A 21,183-nucleotide genomic window follows, 5' to 3' on the forward strand; every position below is an offset into this window, starting at 1 on the left:
GTTTTCAGATTCTGTGATAGATACTCTGGTTCAGGCCAGAAAACCAGTAACTAGAAAGATTTACCATAAAATATGGAAAAGATATATCTGTTGGTGTGAATCCAAAGGATTCCCATGGAATAAGATAAAAATTCCTAAGATTCTCTCATTTCTACAAGAAGGTTTGGAGAAAGGATTATCTGCAAGTTCTCTAAAGGGACAGATCTCTGCTTTATCTGTCTTACTACACAAAAGACTGGCAGCTGTGCCAGATGTTCAAGCTTTTGTTCAGGCTCTGGTTAGGATCAAGCCTGTTTACAGACCTTTGACTCCTCCCTGGAGTTTAAATCTAGTTCTTTCAGTTCTTCAAGGGGTTCCGTTTGAACCTTTACATTCCATAGATATTAAGTTACTATCTTGGAAAGTTTTGTTTTTGGTTGCTATTTCTTCTGCTAGGAGAGTTTCAGAGTTATCTGCTCTGCAGTGTTCTCCGCCCTATCTGGTGTTCCATGCAGATAAGGTGGTTTTGCATACTAAGCCTGGTTTTCTTCCAAAGGTTGTTTCTAACAAGAATATTAACCAGGAGATAGTTGTACCTTCTTTATGTCCGAATCCAGTTTCAAAGAAGGAACGTTTGTTACACAATTTGGACGTAGTCCGTGCTCTAAAATTCTATTTAGAGGCTACAAAAGATTTCAGACAAACATCTTCTTTGTTTGTTGTCTATTCTGGTAAAAGGAGAGGTCAAAAAGCGACTTCTACCTCTCTTTCCTTTTGGCTTAAAAGCATCATCCGATTGGCTTATGAGACTGCCGGACGGCAGCCTCCTGAAAGAATCACAGCTCACTCCACTAGGGCTGTGGCTTCCACATGGGCCTTCAAGAACGAGGCTTCTGTTGACCAGATATGTAAGGCAGCGACTTGGTCTTCACTGCACACTTTTGCCAAATTTTACAAATTTGATACTTTTGCTTCTTCGGAGGCTATTTTTGGGAGAAAGGTTTTGCAAGCCGTGGTGCCTTCCGTTTAGGTAACCTGATTTGCTCCCTCCCTTCATCCGTGTCCTAAAGCTTTGGTATTGGTTCCCACAAGTAAGGATGACGCCGTGGACCGGACACACCAATGTTGGAGAAAACAGAATTTATGCTTACCTGATAAATTACTTTCTCCAACGGTGTGTCCGGTCCACGGCCCGCCCTGGTTTTTTAATCAGGTCTGATGAATTATTTTCTCTAACTACAGTCACCACGGTACCATATGGTTTCTCCTATATTTTTCCTCCTGTCTGAAATAACTGCATTTAAATGGTCCCTAAGACTCTATAAATCTTAGTATCTATTTGCTATACACTTTAGTGAAAGGCTAATATTACATTTAATAATCCCTTATGAATTATTATACCCACTATATAATATTAACACACAATCACTAGCTTAAACTACTTGTAAGGTCATAAACTCACAAAGTCTTATTCCAGCAGTAACAAAACTTTTATTACAATGAGGCTAATTAAACATTATTACAATATGCAGATTAAATATAAATTACACATATGCAAATCACTTATAAATACTCAGCAGTGAACTATACATCAATATTACACTAATACATTTGCCCAATCTATGTGAAAGTATGGTGTGCTGAAATTATGTGTCTGTAAGGATCACTTACTTCTGATGTTAGCTGTGGTCACCATTCCAATTGAAAAAGAGTGAAAGAGAGAGGGTGAACTCCAGTATTCCTGCTACTTTTATTGTAAGTTTTTCATCCCTCCCACAATGATGATGTCACTCATAAGCAAGCCCTCATTGTAATTTTAAGAGTATATGGTTTCATCCTGCATGTGCTTTGGGGGTAGGGAATGGCATTAGCCTTAGACAAAGGATCTTAAGCCAGCTGGTCATCCTTCTCAGATGGGGGTCTGGTAATGTGATCTTTCTACATTCCATAGTGACCTAGTATCTGAATGAGGAGTTAACCCCTTCTTTACCATTCAGCTGAGTTCTTGTAGAATACATATACCATATATATATGTATATATATATACCCCTTCCAGACCATATGTGAATTCAGATCATGCCATTATTACATTCCCCCCTTTTGGCAATGGAGGTTACCATACCCTTCCATTCCAATGGTTGTTTTATATGAGTGAATCTGATGGAAGATTCCTAACCCCACCTATGTGTGATGGCTATATTAGTGTACTAAAGACGCTTCCATTCGCATACCATAATATAAGTGATATACACGTGCAATTAATGATTTTAAATAACAACACATACAAATTTGAATAATTATACATAATATAGAAATAAATAATATGATTATAAATGGATGTATAAACAGATTTCCCAATGCAGAACCCCATGATGACTGTTTCGAAAAGGAATTTGCTAATTTCTGCCACCAGGTTGCACTTGACATCTCCGTAAAAGTATGTTCAATCCTTTGTAGTTCTTGTTCCTGATGGTAGAAATTTACATGAACACGTTCCCCAAAATTTTTAAGATGTTCTAGTAACACAGAGTCTTTTTGCAATAAGGTTACCCATTTTTGCCAAGGTGCATCATCTACTAATATTGGGGTTATGAGTGGAGCCCCCAAGGTAGCGTTATATGTGAGTAACTGTGGGACAGTGAAGTTAAACTGTAGTGAACTTATCCTCACAGGGTACCCAGTAATACAATAAATCCCTGGTGTGATTTGTTCCCTTGAATTACACCTGTCAAACCATACATGCACTTCATCTTTAGGCTTCAATGCAACAAAACACACCTTTCCTTGTCCTAAGGGAAAAATCATATCTTGGGGATTAACTTTCTCCACAAAACCATTGCAATATGAGTGATTATGCCAGCAGGAATCAAAAATTATTCTTGCCTGGTTGGGTAGACATAAAATTTTAGAAGGAAACCTTATGCAGCCAGACATATCTACCTGTTCCATATGGGAACCATTCCATATAAAATTTGGGAACTCTAACTCATGATGCAAAACATGAGATTCTGTGACAGGTGTTCCTAGTGAAAACAAATGATAAACATTCTGATAGGTACCACTAGTGGGCACAAGTGAAGTAGCCCTGCATATATTTTCCCTGCATCCCAACCAACTGTTTAACCATAATTCTCTGTGTTTTGATGCAAAACTGTTAACAACAGACTGCTCCCACCCTCCCAAAGGTGTATGGTTATTTTCCATAGCCTGTGCTATTAATTTAAAGTCAGTTGATAATTCTGTTTGCATGGAAATACACACAAAATCCCAGGATACTTCCCTTAACCTGCTAATTACTCCTATCAGTATTTCCTCTGTATGTTGAATGGCAGGACCCTGAACCTGAATGACTGTCTGTGTCAGTGTCTCTACCAGAGTGTTTATCATTTGTTGCGTATGAATCCCTTTTGCATTTAACATCCCCTGAGACTGTAAGGTTGCTGTTAAGCTGGATATGTCAATGGAATTTACCACACCTAGCCCTGTTCCCACACCTCCCAAAACTGTATCCATGATATCCCTCCTAGTCCTTCTCCTAGTACCTTCTGCCCACTTAACTAATGCTTTTTCCATAGTGGCAGTAATTCTGGAACAATTTTGGTAATGTGTGGAAACTAGCCAATCTATTATTTTAATCTTCCACGTGATAAATTGGAATGTGGCATCCCTCAATACTGGAGTTGGCTTGATTGTACTTGTTTGAAATGGACCACTAGAAACAACACTTTTCCCCTTACACATTGGAGTATTGTCATAATGTTTCATCTTTGGTGTAGTGATTAAAGTAGAATAGATCAAAGGCGTAAATGTGGTTGTTTCCTTTATTTGGTCTATTTTTAAGTATACTTCAATCCCTCCACCAAAGTTGGCAGCTGTAACCCTCCAATTAATCCCTTCTCCAATTTGTTGTTCAAATATAACCTTGGTTATATTATAGTTATCGCCATTTATAGTGTGAATAGGATTTGTAAATGTTGTAGACACAGAAACACCTTCTCCCACCAGACCTACAGTCCATTTTCCCCAAGCCACCCACTTACATTCCCATTCAACTTTATTACCCTGATTGACCCTCCAAAAACCAATTAAATTGTCTTGATGTTTTTCTGCAAATATTTCAATTTTCCCACCCACATTAAAAGTCAATTTTCCCAAACAATCTTTGTGAAGGTCTTGAGAGCTCCATAAGCCTGTCCATCCTCTGATGATGCTGCTTGAGCTCCATCTACGACTCCTTGTGAGGTTTGTGATTGACAGTTCATTACAGTCACAGATTGGAAGTTTTTGCAATAACACCCACACAAATACAAATAGGTTTGTGGCGATCATTCCTCTCAGGCTCCACATAATGAAATCTGTCAAAAAAAAATTAAGAGAATATCAGTTCTTAGCAGAAATATCTACATCTGGGACAACTGTCCCTCTATACAATTTACATTGGTCAACATGGACCCATTTGTAACCAGGCTGCCTTCTGGTTTTCCCAGGGGTTGATCTTTCTATTTTAATTACAGTATTACCCAATTTGTCCAAAATTCTATAAGGTCCTTCCCAATTTGCATCCCAGGGAGAATTTTTGCGAAAATTTTTAATCATGATCAATCCCCCCTTCTCAAACAGAGGTGTTTGAGGTGTAGATGAAAATTTACAATCTGTTGGGGCCATATTAGAGGCAGCAAAAATTAGCAGTGAGCTCAACTGCTCCTGAATTTGGGAGAGATATTGATCTCTAGACACAGATTCTCTCAAGGGAGTAGACAATTGTGGTTCACCTGGGTGGCCTAATGCCATCTTTCTCCCTGTCATGAGCTCATAGGGAGAACACTTGGTAGCATTTGATGGTGTAGCTCTAATAGCCATTAGAACTGCTGGAAGATGTGTGACCCATGATTTACCATACTGGGAAAGCATTTTTGACAATTTTGTTTTTAATGTGCGATTCATGCGCTCAACTATACCAGAGGATTGTGGATGATATGGTACATGAAATCTTGTCTGTATTCCCAGTAGGGCACAGAGATTTTGCATTACCTGACCTGTAAAATGTGTACCCCTGTCTGATTCAATGAGTGTTGGAAACCCCCATCTTGAGAAAACATGTTCCCACAGTGCTCTGGCAGTAGCCTGTGCAGTATCACAACGAAGTGGAATAGCCTCAACCCATTTTGAAAAAATATCTACAATTACTAGGGCATACCTGAGACCCCCCTTTGATAGTGGAAGTGGGCCTATAAAATCAATTTGGATAGCTTTCCAGGGGCCATCTGCTACTGGTATTCTCTGGAGAATGGGTCTCTGACCTTTAGGGCGTGGATTAATTTGAGCACAAATTAAACATTCTTGTACACATTTTAAACAGGTTTCTGCTAAATCTGGCCAATGAAATTTTTGCCTTAAATGGTACTCTAATGCACTTTGCCCAATATGCCCAAGAAAAGAATGTGTTTGCTGTGTTATAGGTCCCTGCAAATGACTCGGGACCACAAAAACCAATTTAGCCTGTGGATCAATGGGATTAGAGTAACATATTAACCCATTACAAATTGAATAACCATTTGGGAGTGTTTGCTGTTCCTGTAACAGAGGGAAAAGGTTAGGATCTTTAGCTTGTTCTGTTTTCAAATCAGGTACCTCTGAATCTACCATTGTAATCTTTGCTATGTGTACCATTGTATCTTTAGATGTAACATGCTCTCTCCATGCTTCCTGTGTCTCACTGTCATTCTCATCTGATTGCCATGGTTCCCCATCTACAGCTGCCTGTTTGGCTAACATGTCCACATGTGCATTCCCTTGTGAATGTGCATCTGTGAAATGTGTGTGTGCCTTAACTTTAACAATAGCTGACTGCAATGGGTGCTGTGTTCCCCAATCTACCAATTTCTTAAGGGCTTGAACATGTGACAATGGTTTGCCTGCTGAGTCTACCATTCCTCTTAGATTCCAAATTGGTAAGTACTCTGTCAGTGATCTGGTCACATAGGCACTGTCACTGTATATACAAATGTCTTGTGTGTCAAACCTGTGGCAAGCCATAGAAATGGCTTCTAATTCTGCTCTCTGTGCTGAGAATGATCTTGGTAACATAAATTTAAGAGCTAATTGTTGCGAGGGGACCCAAATAGCAAAACCAGTATTAAATTGACCATCCTGCCAAAATCTTGAGCCATCTACATAAATTTGTAAATCCTGGGGAGAAGTTTTGTCCCTGAACAATTTATGAGGCGATTCCCTGTGTGTGAATGTCTCTGTGCAGTCATGGGGTTCACCCTGAGTGTGCATTAGTTGGGGTAATGTGTATTTTGCATTGTGTTGTACAGTGATGTCACGATGTTGCAAATCTATTAACCACCTAGTCACTCTTTGTGTTGAAACCCCACTTAATGATTTCTCCAATAACAGCTTTATAGGGGTATGTGGTGTTTGGAGGATGAGCTTCCCAAATCCCACTATATGCTCAGTAGCCTGAACTGACCAATGCACCCCTAACAAAGCCTTGATACATGCGTCATAACCTTTCTCTACTGGAGTAAGAAGCCTGGAAAAATAGCCAACAGGCCTCCATTTTTCAGCCTTCTCCTGCAGTAGGACTGTGGAAATTGAAGTGTCAGATGTGTATGTTTGTAAAGCAAAAGGGGCCTCCCTCTCCACTGTGGCAAGGGCAGGGGCTGATGCTAAACCTTCCTTTAACACTTTAAATGCTTCCTCATGTTCTGTATTCCAAGGAATTTTCCCAACATCCTCCCCTTTCAAAAGATCATAGAGAGGTTTTGCTTTTTCAGCAAACCCTTCAATGAAATCACGAGAAAAATTTACCAAGCCTAAGAATTGTCTTAAGGACTGCCTATGCAAAGGTCTGGGCACCTGAAGTATGGCTGTAACTCGTTCTCTAGTAGGGCATCTTGTACCCCTTTGTATTGATACTCCCAAAAATGTCACCTTTTGTCTCATTAATTGTACTTTCGAAGTGTTTAACTTGAGGCCAGATTCAGCAATCAAGCCAAACAGTTCATTCAGCCGCTCCAAATGTTCCTCTACTGTCTCTGTTTGTAACAAAATATCATCTACATACTGTATGATACTTTCTGGGACTGAGAATGTTTTTAATACCTCTGCTAATGCTTGGTGAAAGTATGTAGGCGAGCTGTGGAAGCCCTGAGGAAGCGAATTGAAGCAAAATTGCATGTTATCAAAGCAGAAAGCAAACTTATATTGGCACTCTGGGGCTAGTCTGACACTCCAAAAACCATTACTTATATCCAGAACAGAATACCACCTACATGTGGCACTCAGTTTGGATACCACTTCAGGAGTAGAAGCAACTAGATTTGTAACAGGTGGGGTAACTTTATTCACCATACGAAAATCAGCAGTTAACCTCCAAGTATTATTTGCTTTCCTTACTGGCCACAAAGGAGAATTATTAGAGGAGGAACATTTCCTAATTATCCCTTGGCTTTCAAGCTGACTAATAATTTGCCTCACAGGTTCAATAGCTTCTGCTGGAAAACGATACTGTCTTTGTGGAGGGGGGTCAGGGCCTACAATATTGATTTCAATGCCTTTTAATATGCCACAATCATTCTTATGTTGAGCCCATATGTCAGGGAAATCCATGACCAATCTCTTCAAATCAGGGTGACTTTCAGTATCCGGCCACACCCTTTCTGAAGGAATTGATGCAATGGATGCTATGGGACTGATGTAAGAGTCATCTAATATTACAGGTTTTCTCCCTCTAGTATCCCTCCACAAAACATTGTTACATAGGTCCACTATCATCCCTTCTGATCTCATTATATCAGCACCAAGTATTGTACCCTCTGTGTTTTTGCTCTGCCAAATGGGAATTTCCTTAGTCCACTGATTACCTAGTGTCATAGTCACATTTGGGATAAGGGATGCTTGGGACTGGGATCCCCCAAGTCCCACAAGAAATGTCTGTCTTGTCCCTTGTGGGGGACTTAATGGTAAGTCTGTCAAAGTTACTGAAGCTCCTGTGTCTATGAGGAGTTTTGTGCGATGGCCCTCAATCACACCATAGACACAGGGACGTCCAGAATGATCCCTAAAGGTGTTACATATAGGGACCATGTCATCCAGGGCCTGAGGTAGTCAGTCAGAGCAGGATATCAGAGGAGAATTATTTTCATAATTCTTTTCATGATATCCCACTTCCCCTCCCCCCACAGTCATCACTCTCAAAGCCTCATGCGCTGGGCCATACAGATTAGTACCAGGCCTAAGCTTTGGGGTGTATTCCTGTCCTGTTTTATCTGGGGGCTTAATCTTGTTATTTTTCCCTACCCAATTATGTGCATAGCTTTCTTTTGGAGGTGCAGAGGGATGTAATCTTTCCTGCCCTCCCTCAGTTTCCTTCTGAATTCTCTTTAAGAATCTGCAATCTACTCGTCTGTGCCCATATTTATTGCAGTAATGGCAAGTACCTTTGAAGGGACCCTCTGAATATTTTTGTTTCCCTTCATTAGTGGTTACCACAGCAATTCTGTGTTGCCCTGTGTTCTTTTTCTTTAAAATGTTCTGCCTAGCCTTACCTATAATAGATAACACACCCTCTAGTGTATTCTTTTCCTCAGCCATCATTTGTATGCTAGGTTCCAAATATGTGAATTTTTTAATTAAATACTGCAACATATCATGAGGTGTTTGTTCTGGTGAAATTCTGTGTGTCAGCCTATATAATTGTTCAAATTTAGCTGCAAATACCCATGGGTCATCATTTAATGCTACTTGCATTTCTGCAAGAGAGTGACTGTCCAAATCTCTACTCCCTGTCACTAGTTTACAAACAGCTTTTAATCTGTCCCCATCGGAACCCCATTTATCCTCCTTAAACCAATCTGTGTTCAAATTAACTGGGCCTGCAACTGGTGATTGTAATCTAGCTGCAATGCTGCCTGGAAGCCACATTTTTAACAAAAAGCATGCTTCCTTATGTGACAGCATGTATTGTTTTACTGCAGACTCAAAATTTGACATGTTAGTGAAAACATCTGCTTTAACATCATACACTGGAAAGAGAGGTTTTAACTTTACCAGTTGTCTCATTACTTTATCTCTATCTTGTTTTATAAGGGTAGTTGATACCAGGGATGATGTTTCAGCAGAGGTGGTAGAAAAAAGTAAATTTTGCGATTGAGTTAAATTTCTTCCCCTGGATCTTACACTGGGTGTTAGTGATAAAGTATCTGTTTGATGTTCTGTGTTTAATGTTCTTGGCCTAGTTATCTGTGGGGTTAGTATTGGAATGTGTGTGCTCTCTGTATTTTGTGTGTGATTCAATCTTTCCTCACTGTGTGGAATAGGCACCCTCCCCCCATCAACATGTGGGCTTTGCACCCTTCCCCCATCAACATGTGCCCCATCTTCCTGCGACACACATGCATTGTCCTCATTTAATACTGCAACAGGGGTTAAGTTTGCAAGTCCCTGTCTCAATGAAGCAATAAGTTGGCCTCTTGCGTCATAATTTTCTTCTAAAGTATTAATATATTCTGCATTTACCCCACATGTGGGGCAATTCTCATCTAATGTGTTACAATTGATCTCTGTTAACATGGCTATTGGGGGAGAATGTTCAAAGATTGCTCTATTCATTTGGTCTTTGATAGCTAACAACAGTTTCATGCAATTCTGTAATTTGGATTTTTCTTTTGTTAAACAAAACCTTTTTTTATCAATAAGCTTATTCTCATTCTCACATTGCAACCACACATCTTTCAGTCTTTTAACTATGTCAGTATTTTCATCAACAATAGGCTCAAATGTGCTACATTCTGCATATTTAACAATTAATTCCATACTCACACTTTAAAGTGTCTTCAGACTGCCAGCAAATCAGATTCACGTCCTGCGCGATATGATTTTCTCTGCGTCTGGTTCAACTGATCCTTAGGTAATGCCTCTCTGGATCTGTAGTCTTGGCCAAAGACTTTACTGCTGAAACGCTCAACTCAAAAACAGTATAGCAAAAACTAGGTTCAATTTTCGTCCAAAAATCACACTTGTATTATAAAAAGAACCTGGATTAGTCCCCCCTTAAAACAAGTGTAGTTGGTAAGAAAATTCGCTGGGTCGGCTCGCCAATGAAATAACTGCATTTAAATGGTCCCTAAGACTCTATAAATCTTAGTATCTATTTGCTATACACTTTAGTGAAAGGCTAATATTACATTTAATAATCCCTTATGAATTATTATACCCACTATATAATATTAACACACAATCACTAGCTTAAACTACTTGTAAGGTCATAAACTCACAAAGTCTTATTCCAGCAGTAACAAAACTTTTATTACAATGAGGCTAATTAAACATTATTACAATATGCAGATTAAATATAAATTACACATATGCAAATCACTTATAAATACTCAGCAGTGAACTATACATCAATATTACACTAATACATTTGCCCAATCTATGTGAAAGTATGGTGTGCTGAAATTATGTGTCTGTAAGGATCACTTACTTCTGATGTTAGCTGTGGTCACCATTCCAATTGAAAAAGAGTGAAAGAGAGAGGGTGAACTCCAGTATTCCTGCTACTTTTATTGTAAGTTTTTCATCCCTCCCACAATGATGATGTCACTCATAAGCAAGCCCTCATTGTAATTTTAAGAGTATATGGTTTCATCCTGCATGTGCTTTGGGGGTAGGGAATGGCATTAGCCTTAGACAAAGGATCTTAAGCCAGCTGGTCATCCTTCTCAGATGGGGGTCTGGTAATGTGATCTTTCTACATTCCATAGTGACCTAGTATCTGAATGAGGAGTTAACCCCTTCTTTACCATTCAGCTGAGTTCTTGTAGAATACATATACCATATATATATGTATATATATATACCCCTTCCAGACCATATGTGAATTCAGATCATGCCATTATTACACTGTCCGTCGGTCGAATGACTGGGGTGGGCGGAGCCTAGGGGGGACTATATGGCCAGCTTTGCTGGGACTCTTTGCCATTTCCTGTTGGGGAAGAGATATTCCCACAAGTAAGGATGACGCCGTGGACCGGACACACCGTTGGAGAAAGTAATTTATCAGGTAAGCATAAATTCTGTTTTTGTTATTGAAGTGGCTGGCAAAGTCTTGAGCTGACAGAGAAGTTGTATTAGGAGATGGGTGTGTGCAGAGAAGAGTATTGAAAGTGGAGAACAGACGTTTTGGGTTTGAAGAAAGATTAGAGAGAAGAGTAGATAAGTTATGTTGCTTTTAGAGATTTAGGGCAGAATAGTAGGAGTTCAAGAGGAATTTGTAATGAAGAAAATCCGCTGAACTCAGAGATTTTATCCAGTGCCGCTCAGCAGTACGGGAACATCTGCGTAGGTACCGTGTCAGAGGAGTATGCCAGGACTGAGGATGAGTGTGTGATTTCCGAGCTATGGTAAGAGGGGCCAGATTGTCAAGGACGGATGTAAGGGTGGAATTATAGTGGAAGATAGATTGGTCAGGGCAGGAAAAGGAGGATAAGGATGAGAGGAGAGGTTTGAGGGATTTAGCAAGCTGTTGCTGATCTAATGACATAATGATTCTGTGAAGTTTGGTGTGAGGAGTAGGAGGAGGGAGAGTTGTAGGGAGGAATGATATGTTGCAAGTGAGGAGATGGTGGTCAGAAAGTGGAAAAGGGGAGTTTGTGAAGTTTGAGATAGTGCATTGATAGCTAAAGATCAGGTCAGGGGAGTGACCATCTTTGTGAGTTGGAGAATCAGTCCATTGTGACAAACCAAAAGAGGAAGTGAGTTGCAGAAGTTGTTTTGCAGAGGAGACAGTGTAACTCTTTGGGTACGTGAATAGAGTCCCTGTCAATCTACAAACTATTCACTGCACTCTGGTGTTTTTCTTCTCCTGTAACTCTTTTGGTACGTGAATAGTTTGCAAATTATATGAAAATATTCACGTACCAAAAGAGTTACAGGAGAAGAAAAACACCAGCGTGCAGTGAATAGTTTGCAGATTGACAGGGACTCTATTCACGTACCTAAAAGCAGAATTCATTCATTACTTGTGGGGCTTAAGAACCTGGCCACCAGGAGGAGGCAAAGACACCCCAGCCAAAGACTTAAATACCTCCCCTACTCCCCTCATCCCCTAGTCATTCTTTGCCTTTCGTCGAAGATTCGGAGTAGTCTCTTATGGAGGGTAATACTCTTCGCAATGGGACTGGAGTTTTAAGTAATCCTGTCAGCTTCTCAGTGAGCGCATGGATGAAAGTTAGAGTCCGGAGATGTAGGGAATGTTGTCTCTGCAAAACCATCCCGACTCATGTTAACAGCTCCTGGGCAATCAGCGTTGACGAGTTTCGCTGCCTGCCTTTGTTTACTCAAGTCCATGTCAGAAGCGATGCTACTAACCCGTCACACTTGAAGGGCCATGTTCCTGTTCGACGGCATAGATTCTGGTAAGATTGTTTCATTTATACACATATGATAACGCCAGAAGACAGGGTCACAGTGTGTCTCCTTTCTTCTACAAGATACGACGAGTCCACGGATTCATCCTTACTTGTGGGATATTATCCTCCTGCTAACAGGAAGTGGCAGAGCACCACAGCAGAGCTGTCTATATAGCTCCTCCCTTGAATCCACCCCAGTCATTCGACCGAAGGTATAGGAGGAGAAAGGAAAAGCTAAAAGCTGCAGAGGTGACTGAAGTTTAAAAAAAAAAAAAAATCTGTCTTAAAATGACAGGGTGGGCCGTGGATTCGTTGTATCGTAGAAGAAATCAATTTATCAGGTAAACAAATTTCCTTTTTATCTGTATAGAATCAAGGGTTAATATCCCTGGATAGGGGATTATTCAACAGGGGGGGATTTATGCATAATATCTTTGTGTTAATGCTACTTCATCTGTGAGATGAGGCTCTAGCATTGTGTGAACAGTCAGGTGAAGGTCGACACAGCCTTTTTTGGCGCATTTTCTCTATAGTGAGAGGGCGGTCCTGCATGGCACTTCATGTGACCGGGTGTGGCCTCTTCAACTTCCTCTTTCCTGATCGGCATTTGCAGGAGACGTAACCGTTTCTCTGTGGTCCGGGTCATAGGAGGTGGTGAGTGCCCTGGCCATTGGTGTATAAAAGGTGCCTTTTAGTCTATCACAGTCCGCATTAAAGGCTCAAGCTATGGAGGACTGATATGTTAGATACTCCCTCTTTATTTAAATCTAATACTTGTGTTTATTGTGAGGAGGTTCAGGTTGATCCACCTGCTCAACTGTGTTCTACATGCTTTGATAAGATTGCAATATCTAAAAAGAATAAGGTATTTGGCACTACTGAGCCATCAACCTCTAAAGGTTCTCCGTCACGTGAGGTACGTTCCCAACATTCATAGCCTTCCGTCCCAGGGGTCATCTATTCCGTTGGATGTCTCAGAGATCCGATGAGGACGGCGCCTCCGACTCGTCAGAGGGCGCTCTCTCTGGAGTGGAATCTGCGTCTTCTAGACCTCCTGTTATGGAGGAGCTAGACTTTAAGTTTAAGATGGAGCATTTGTGCTTTTGACTGAAAGAAGTGCTTGCTACGTTGGAGGTTCCGGACCCGAAACTTCTAAAAGAAGCTTCAATCCCTAAGCTAGATATGGTTTACGAGGACAGGGTGGTGCCTCAGACCTTCACACAGTTCCCGTGAAGATGGCTACGATTATTAAGAATGAGTGGGAGAAACTGGGCTGCTCATCTTTTTCTCCCTCTACCTCTTCTGTTCCCAATTCCAGACTCTCAGCTTGAGCTAAGGGGAGCCATTAATAAGGTTGATGGAGCCATCTCCACGCTCGCTAATCGTACGACTATTCCCCTCAAGGATAGTTAGTTGTTCAAAGAGCCCATGGATAAGAAGTTAGAATCCATGTTGAGAAAGATGTTCCAACTCACGGGGTTTGTTTTCCAACCGGCAGCGGCAATTGCTGTGGTGACTGGAGTGGCTACCTATTGGTGTAACGCACTGTCAGATATGGTCAAGGTGGAGACTCCCCTTTGAGGAGATACAGGAAAAGGTTAAGGCCTTAAGGGTTGCAAATTCTTTTATCTGTGATGCAAATATGCAGGTTATTCGCCTGAACGGTTTCTCCGTTCTAGCCCGTAGGGCTCTGTGGTTAAAGTCATGGTCTGCTGACATGACTTCCAAGTCTAGATTACTATCCCTTCCATTTCAAGGGAAAGTTCTTTTTGGCCCAGGCCTGGACCCTATCATATCTACGTTCACGGGAGGCAAGGGTGCTTTCCTCCCGCAGGATAAGAAAAAAAAAATCTTAAGGGCTCTACTTTTCCTCCCTTTCTTTGGACAAGTCTCTACGCCAGCAGCCTGCTGCGAAGACCGAGCAGTCCAAGGGATCTTGGAAGCCAGCTCAATCTTGTAACAAGTCCAAGCAGAGCAAGAAGCCCGCCGAGACAAAGTCGGCATGAAGGGGCGGCCCCTAATCCATTGCTGGATCGCGTAGGGGGCAAACTATCTCTGTTCGAAGAGGCTTGGATGAGACGTGTACAGGAACCTTGGGTTCTGGAGGTTATCACCCAGGGTTACAGGATAGGGTTCAAGACTCATCCGCCCAGGAGCAGATTTCTGCTATCAGACCTATCCTCATGATCAGAGAAGAGAGACGCCTTTCTAGAGTGCATGAGGGATCTCTCAACTCTGAGTAATCGTTCCAGTACCTCTAGCAGAAAGGGGTCTAGGGTACTATTCAAACCTTTTCATGGTCCCAAAGAAGGAGGAGTGCATGTTCCGCACAATTGTTGACGTAAAGTGCCTAAACAAGTTTGTCAGTCCCATTGTTCAAAATGGAGACGATCAGATTGATTCTGCCCCTAGTTCAAGAGGGGCAATTTATGATGACAATAGACTAGAAGGATGCCTACATTCACGTGCCAATCCAGAAGAACCACGTCAGGTTCCTAAGATTCGCATTTCTGGACCAACTTTTCCAGTTTGTGACCCTACCGTTTGGTCTGGCGACTGCCCCAAGAGCCTTTATGAAAGCTCTGTGGGCGCTGCTCGCGGTAGCGAGAGCCAGAGGTATTGCAGTGGCTCCTTATCTGGACGATATTCTGGTCCAGGCTCCGTCCTGCAGTCTCACGTAGGACCATTAGAGGGCTCCTTTTCTCGTTCCTGGGTACGATAATAGATTCCATATCTATGAAGATATTCTTGACAGATCAGAGACATTCCAAGATTGCATTCAGCTGTCTTGCCCTTCAGACCTCCTCAAGGACATCTGTGGCCAGGTGTATGGAGGTGATTGGTCTGATGGTATCCAGCATATATGTCATTCCATTCACAAGGTTCCATCACAGACCTCTTCAGTTATGCATGTTGAGACAATGGAATGGTGATCACTCAGATCTATCCCAACAGATCTCTCTGGAGAACCGAGTGAGGGAATCCCTCTCCGGGACAGCTGGCCCAGGGAACATCCTTCTTGAGGCCATCCTGCGAGATTGTGACCACAGACGCAAGTATCTGGATGGGGAGCTGTTTGGGGTGCTAGAAGGGCACAAGGCAGGTGGACTCGAGAGGTGTCGACTCTACCAATAAATATTCTGTAACTTAGCGATATTCAATGCTCTGAGGGCTTGGCCCATACTAGGGTTGTCCCGATTCATCAGATTCCAGTCGGACAACATTACCTCGGTGGCTTACATAGACCATCAGGGGGAACGAGAAGCTCCCTAGCCATGAGGGAAGTATCTCAGATTCTGGAATGGGCAGACACTCACAATTGTTCGCTCTAAGCAATCCACATTCCGGGTGTGGACAACTGGGAAGCGGAATTTCTCAGCAGACCATCGGTTCATCCGGGGGAATGGTCTCTCCATCCTGAGGTTTTGTGGAGATCTGCAACAGATGGGGACGCCAGGGAAAGACCTCATGGCGTCCAGACTCAACTTCAAGCTACCCAGATAAGGGTCGCGGTCCAGGCACCCACAGGCAGAGCTGATAGATGCCTTAGGGGTGCCTTGGGAGTTCAACCTAATTTACATTTTTCCTCCATTGTCACTTCTTCCTCGAGTGGTGGCCCACATCAAACAGGAGCAAGCTTCGACCATTCTTATTGCTCCGTTGTGGCCGTGGAGGACATGGTTTGCGGATCTGGTGGGGATGTCATAGTCTCCTCCATGGAGGTTACCCTGTCGCAGAGATCTGCTGATTCAGGATCCCTTTCTACACCAATATTTTGATTCTTTGAGGTTGACTACATGGAGATTGAACACCTAGTCTTGGCCAAGAGAGGTTTTTCTGAGAGAGTAATACATGCGACAAGTGACCGGCTTCCTAGCCTGGATGAGAGTATCAATCATAAGTTGTGGATGACCTACTTATCCTGGTGTGATAAACGTGGATATCCCTGGCACAAGGTTAGGGTATCCAGGATTCTGGCCTTTCTCCAGGATAGACTGGATAAGGGTCTTGTCGCCAGTTCCTTAAAGGGACAGATTTCAGCGTTATCTGTGCTGTTACACAAGAAGCTAGCGGAACTTCCTGATATTCAGTCCTTAGTTCAGGCTCGGTGTAGGATCAGACCTGTCTTTAGAAATTCTGCTCCTCCTTGGAGCAGAAACTTGGTTCTTAAGGTTTTGCAGAGGGCTCCTTTGAGCCTATACATGCGCTTGACATTAAGATTCTTTCCTGGAAGGTTCTATTTCTTCTGGCTATTGCATCGGTTCGCAGAGACTGAGTTAGCGGCCTTGCAATCTGAGCCCCCTTACCTGGTTTTTCACGCTAATAAGGTTGTGCTTCACACTAGGTTGGGATTTCTTCCCAAGGTGGTGTCAGGTTGTAACATCAATCAGGAGAAAGTAGTTCCCTCCTTGTGTCTTAACCCTTCTTCATCTAAGGAAAGGTTACTGCATAACTTGGATGTGGTTCGAGCCTTGACCTTTTATCTTCAGGCCACAAAAGATTTCAGACAGACTTCGTCCTTATTTGTGGTGTATTCAGGGAAGCGTAGGGGGCAGAGGGCCTCTTCCACTTCTCTGGCTTTTTGGTTGAGGAGCATTATCGGTTTTGCCTATGAGACAGAGGGACATAAGTCTCCTCAGAGGATTACGGCTCACTCAACTAGAGCTGTGGCCTCTTCTTGGGGCTTTAAGAACGAGGCCTCTGTGGAGCAGATTTTTAAGTCGGCTACTTGGTCCTCCTTACGTACTTTTACAAATTTTATGTTTTTGCTTCGGCGGCTGTTTTTGGTAAAAAGGTTCTGCAGGCTGTGGTGCCCTCAGTATAGGGTCAGCCTCATTTACCCACAAGTAATGAATGAAGCAGTGGACTCTCCTCCCATTAAGATGGAAAACATAAATTATGCTTACCTGATAATTTCATTTCCATCTATGGCAGGAGAGTCCACTGCTCCCAGCCGTTTCTCCGGTGGGCGGACCTAAATTTAATATTAGTCTTCTGGCACCATTTATACCCTGATATTTCTCCTACTGTTCCTTGTTCCCTTGGCAGAATGACTAGGGGAGGTATTTAAGCCTTTGGCTGTGGTGTATTTGCCTCCTCCTGGTGGCCAAGTTCTTAATTCCCACAAGTAACGAATGAAGCAGTGGACTCTCCTCCCACAGATGGAAATTAAATTTATCAGGTAAGCATAATTTATGTTTCTCTTGTTAAGTGTATCCAGTCCACGGATCATCCATTACTTATGGGATATTCTCCTTCCCAACAGGAAGTTGCAAGAGGATCACCCACAGCAGAGCTGCTATATAGCTCCTCCCCTAACTGCCATATCCAGTCATTCTCTTGCAAGCTTCAACCAAGATGGAGGTTGTAAGAGGAGTGTGGTGTTTTATACTTAGTTTATTTCTTCAATCAAAAGTTTGTTATTTTTAAATGGTACCGGAGTGTGCTGTTTATCTCAGGCAGTATTTAGAAGAAGAATCTGCCTGCATTTTCTATGATCTTAGCAGAAGTAACTAAGATCCATTGCTGTTCTCACATATTCTGAGGAGTGAGGTAACTTCAGAGAGGGAATGGCGTGCAGGTTTTCCTGCAATAATGTATGTGCAGTTAATATTTTTCTAGGGATGGAATTTGCTAGAAAATGCTGCTTATACCGGATTAATGTAAGTAACGCCTTAAATGCAGTGATAGCTACTGGTATCAGGCTTATTAATAGAGATGCATACTCTTATAAAAATGTAATATAAAACGTTTGCTGGCATATTAATCGTTTTTATATATGTTTGGTGACAAAACTTATTGGGGCCTAGTTTTTTTTCCACATGGCTGGTTTGATTTCGGCCTAGAGAGTTTCCTGAAGCTTTCCACTGTTGCAATATGAGTGGGAAGGGCCTATTTTAGTGCTTTTCTGTGCAGATAAAAATACTGACAGAGACATTCAGCTTCCCTCTGCATGATACAGGACATCTCTGAAGGGCTCAAAGGGCTCCAAAGTCGTGTTTGAGGAGGGTAACAATCACAGTAGACTGTGGCAGTTGTTGTGACTGTGTTTAAAAAACGTTTTTGTCATTTATTATTCAGTTTCTGTTATTAAGGGGTTAATCATCCATTTGCAAGTGGGTGCAATGCTCTGCTTACTTGTTACATACACTGTAAAAATTTTGTTAATGTAACTGCCTTTTTTCACTGTTATTTCAAATTTTGTCAAAATTTGTTTCTCTTAAAGGCACAGAAACGTTTTTTTATATTGCTTGTTAACTTGCTTTAAAGTGTTTTCCAAGCTTGCTAGTCTCATTGCTAGTCTGTACAAACATGTCTGAAACAGGATACTTGTTCATTATGTTTAAAAGCCATGGTGGAGCCCCATAGGAGAATGTGTACTAAATGTATTGATTTCACCTTAAACAGTAAAGATCAGTCTTTATCTATAAAAGAATTGTCACCAGAGGGGTCTGTCGAGGGGGAAGTTATGCCGACTAACTCTCCCCACGTGTCGGACCCTTCGCCTCCCGCTCAAGGGACGCACGCTAATATGGCGCCAAGTACATCAGGGACGCCCATAGCGATTACTTTGCAGGACATGGCTGCAATCATGAATAATACCCTGTCAGAGGTAAGCGCGATAGCTCTGGGGTTAGATGAGATACAGAGCGCGTAGATGCTGTAAGAGCCATGTCTGATACTGCGTCACAATATGCAGAACCTGAGGACGGAGAGCTTCAGTCAGTGGGTGACATCTCTGATTCGGGGAGACCTGATTCAGAGATTTCTAATTTTAAATTTAAGCTTGAGAACCTCCGTGTATTGCTTGGGGAGGTATTAGCTGCTCTGAATGACTGTGACACAATTGCAGTGCCAGAGAAATTGTGTAGGCTGGATAAATACTATGCAGTGCCGTTGAGTACTGATGTTTTTCCAATACCTAAAAGGCTTACAGAAATTATTAGTAAGGAGTGGGATAGGCCCGGTGTGCCCTTTTCCCCACCTCCTATATTTAGAAAAATGTTTCCAATAGATGCCACTACACAGGACTTATGGCAGACTGTCCCTAAGGTGGAGGGAGCAGTTTCTACTTTAGCAAAGCGTACCACTATCCCGGTTGAGGACAGTTGTGCTTTTTCAGATCCAATGGATAAAAAAATTTAGAGGGTTACCTTAAGAAAATGTTTATTCAACAAGGTTTTATTTTACAGCCCCTTGCATGCATTGCGCCTGTCACTGCTGCGGCGGCATTCTGGTTTGAGGCCCTGGAAGAGGCCATCCATACAGCTCCATTGACTGAAATTGTTGACAAGATTAGAACTCTTAAGCTAGCTAACTCATTTGTTTCTGATGCCATTGTTCATTTGACTAAACTAACGGCTAAGAATTCCGAATTCGCCATCCAGGCGCGTAGGGCGCTATGGCTCAAATCCTGGTCAGCTGATGTGACTTCAAAGTCTAAATTACTCAACATTCCTTTCAAGGGGCAGACCTTATTCGGGCCTGGTTTGAAAGAAATTATTGCTGACATTACTGGAGGTAAGGGTCATACCCTTCCTCAGGACAGGGCCAAATCAAAGGCCAAACAGTCTAATTTTCGTGCCTTTCGAAATTCCAAGGCAGGTGCAGCATCAACTTCCTCCGCTTCAAGACAAGAGGGAACTTTTGCTCAATCTAAGCAGGCCTGGAAACCTAACCAGTCCTGGAACAAAGGCAAGCAGACCAGAAAGCCTGCTGCTGCCTCTAAGACAGCATGAAGGAACGGCCCCCTATCCGGCGACGGATCTAGTAGGGGGCAGACTTTTTCTCTTCGCCCAGGCGTGGGCAAGAGATGTTCAGGATCCCTGGGCGTTGGAGATCATATCTCAGGGATATCTTCTGGACTTCAAAGCTTCCCCTCCACAAGGGAGATTTCTCCAACATAGGTGTGTCCGGTCCACGGCGTCATCCTTACTTGTGGGATATTCTCTTCCCCAACAGGAAATGGCAAAGAGCCCAGCAAAGCTGGTCACATGATCCCTCCTAGGCTCCGCCTTCCCCAGTCATTCTCTTTGCCGTTGTACAGGCAACATCTCCACGGAGATGGCTTAGAGTTTTTTGGTGTTTAAATGTAGTTTTTATTCTTCAATCAAGAGTTTGTTATTTTAAAATAGTGCTGGTATGTACTATTTACTCTGAAACAGGAAAGAGATGAAGATTTCTGTTTGTAAGAGGAAAATGATTTTAGCAACCGTTACTAAAATCGATGGCTGTTTCCACACAGGACTGTTGAGAGGAATTAACTTCAGTTTGGGGAAACAGTGAGCAGACTTTTGCTGCTTGAGGTATGACACATTTCTAACAAGACTCGGTAATGCTGGAAGCTGTCATTTTCCCTATGGGAACCGGTAAGCCATTTTCTTAGTTTAAGTAAAAGAATAAAGGGCTTCATTAGGGCTTAAAAAACTGGTAGACATTTTTCTGGGCTAAAACGATTACTTTACTAAGTATATTTGGCAGATTATTACTTTTAATAGTTGTTAAATCTTGGGGATTGTTTTAATAAAAACGGCAGGCACTGTATTGGACACCTTTTTCACTGGGGGCCTTTTCTAGTCATAGACAGAGCCTCATTTTCGTGCCTCTAATGCGCAGTTGTTTTTGGAAAGCATGGCATGCAGATGCATGTGTGAGGAGCTAAGAACCACTGAAAAAGCTTATAGAAGGCATCATTTGGTATCGTATTCCCCTCTGGGCTTGGTTGGGTCTCAGCAAAGCAGATACCTGGGACTGTATAGGGGTTAAATGTAAAAACGGCTCCGGT

General features: G+C 42.2%; 1 protein-coding gene across 1 annotated transcript; it reads right to left on the bottom strand.

Moving 5' to 3' along the window:
• Window positions 1-1,447: 1,447 nt before the first annotated feature.
• Window positions 1,448-10,884, bottom strand: LOC128664136 (uncharacterized). The gene is made up of 2 exons (XM_053718847.1): window positions 9,808-10,884; window positions 1,448-4,334 (listed from the first exon to the last, which is right to left on the bottom strand). The coding sequence occupies exon 2, from the start codon at window positions 4,324-4,326 to the stop codon at window positions 2,179-2,181; it is 2,148 nt and encodes a 715-aa protein (XP_053574822.1). The 5' UTR covers window positions 4,327-4,334; window positions 9,808-10,884; the 3' UTR covers window positions 1,448-2,178.
• Between the last annotated feature and the right edge of the window lie 10,299 nt (window positions 10,885-21,183).

The sequence above is a fragment of the Bombina bombina genome, chromosome 6 (genome assembly GCF_027579735.1).
Source record: "Bombina bombina isolate aBomBom1 chromosome 6, aBomBom1.pri, whole genome shotgun sequence".
Classification (NCBI taxonomy): domain Eukaryota; kingdom Metazoa; phylum Chordata; class Amphibia; order Anura; family Bombinatoridae; genus Bombina; species Bombina bombina.

What these genes read in the sequence shown, in the direction of transcription:
- LOC128664136 (XM_053718847.1), bottom strand. Translation starts at nt 4,326, where the DNA reads ATGTGGAGCCTGAGAGGAATGATCGCCACAAACCTATTTGTATTTGTG.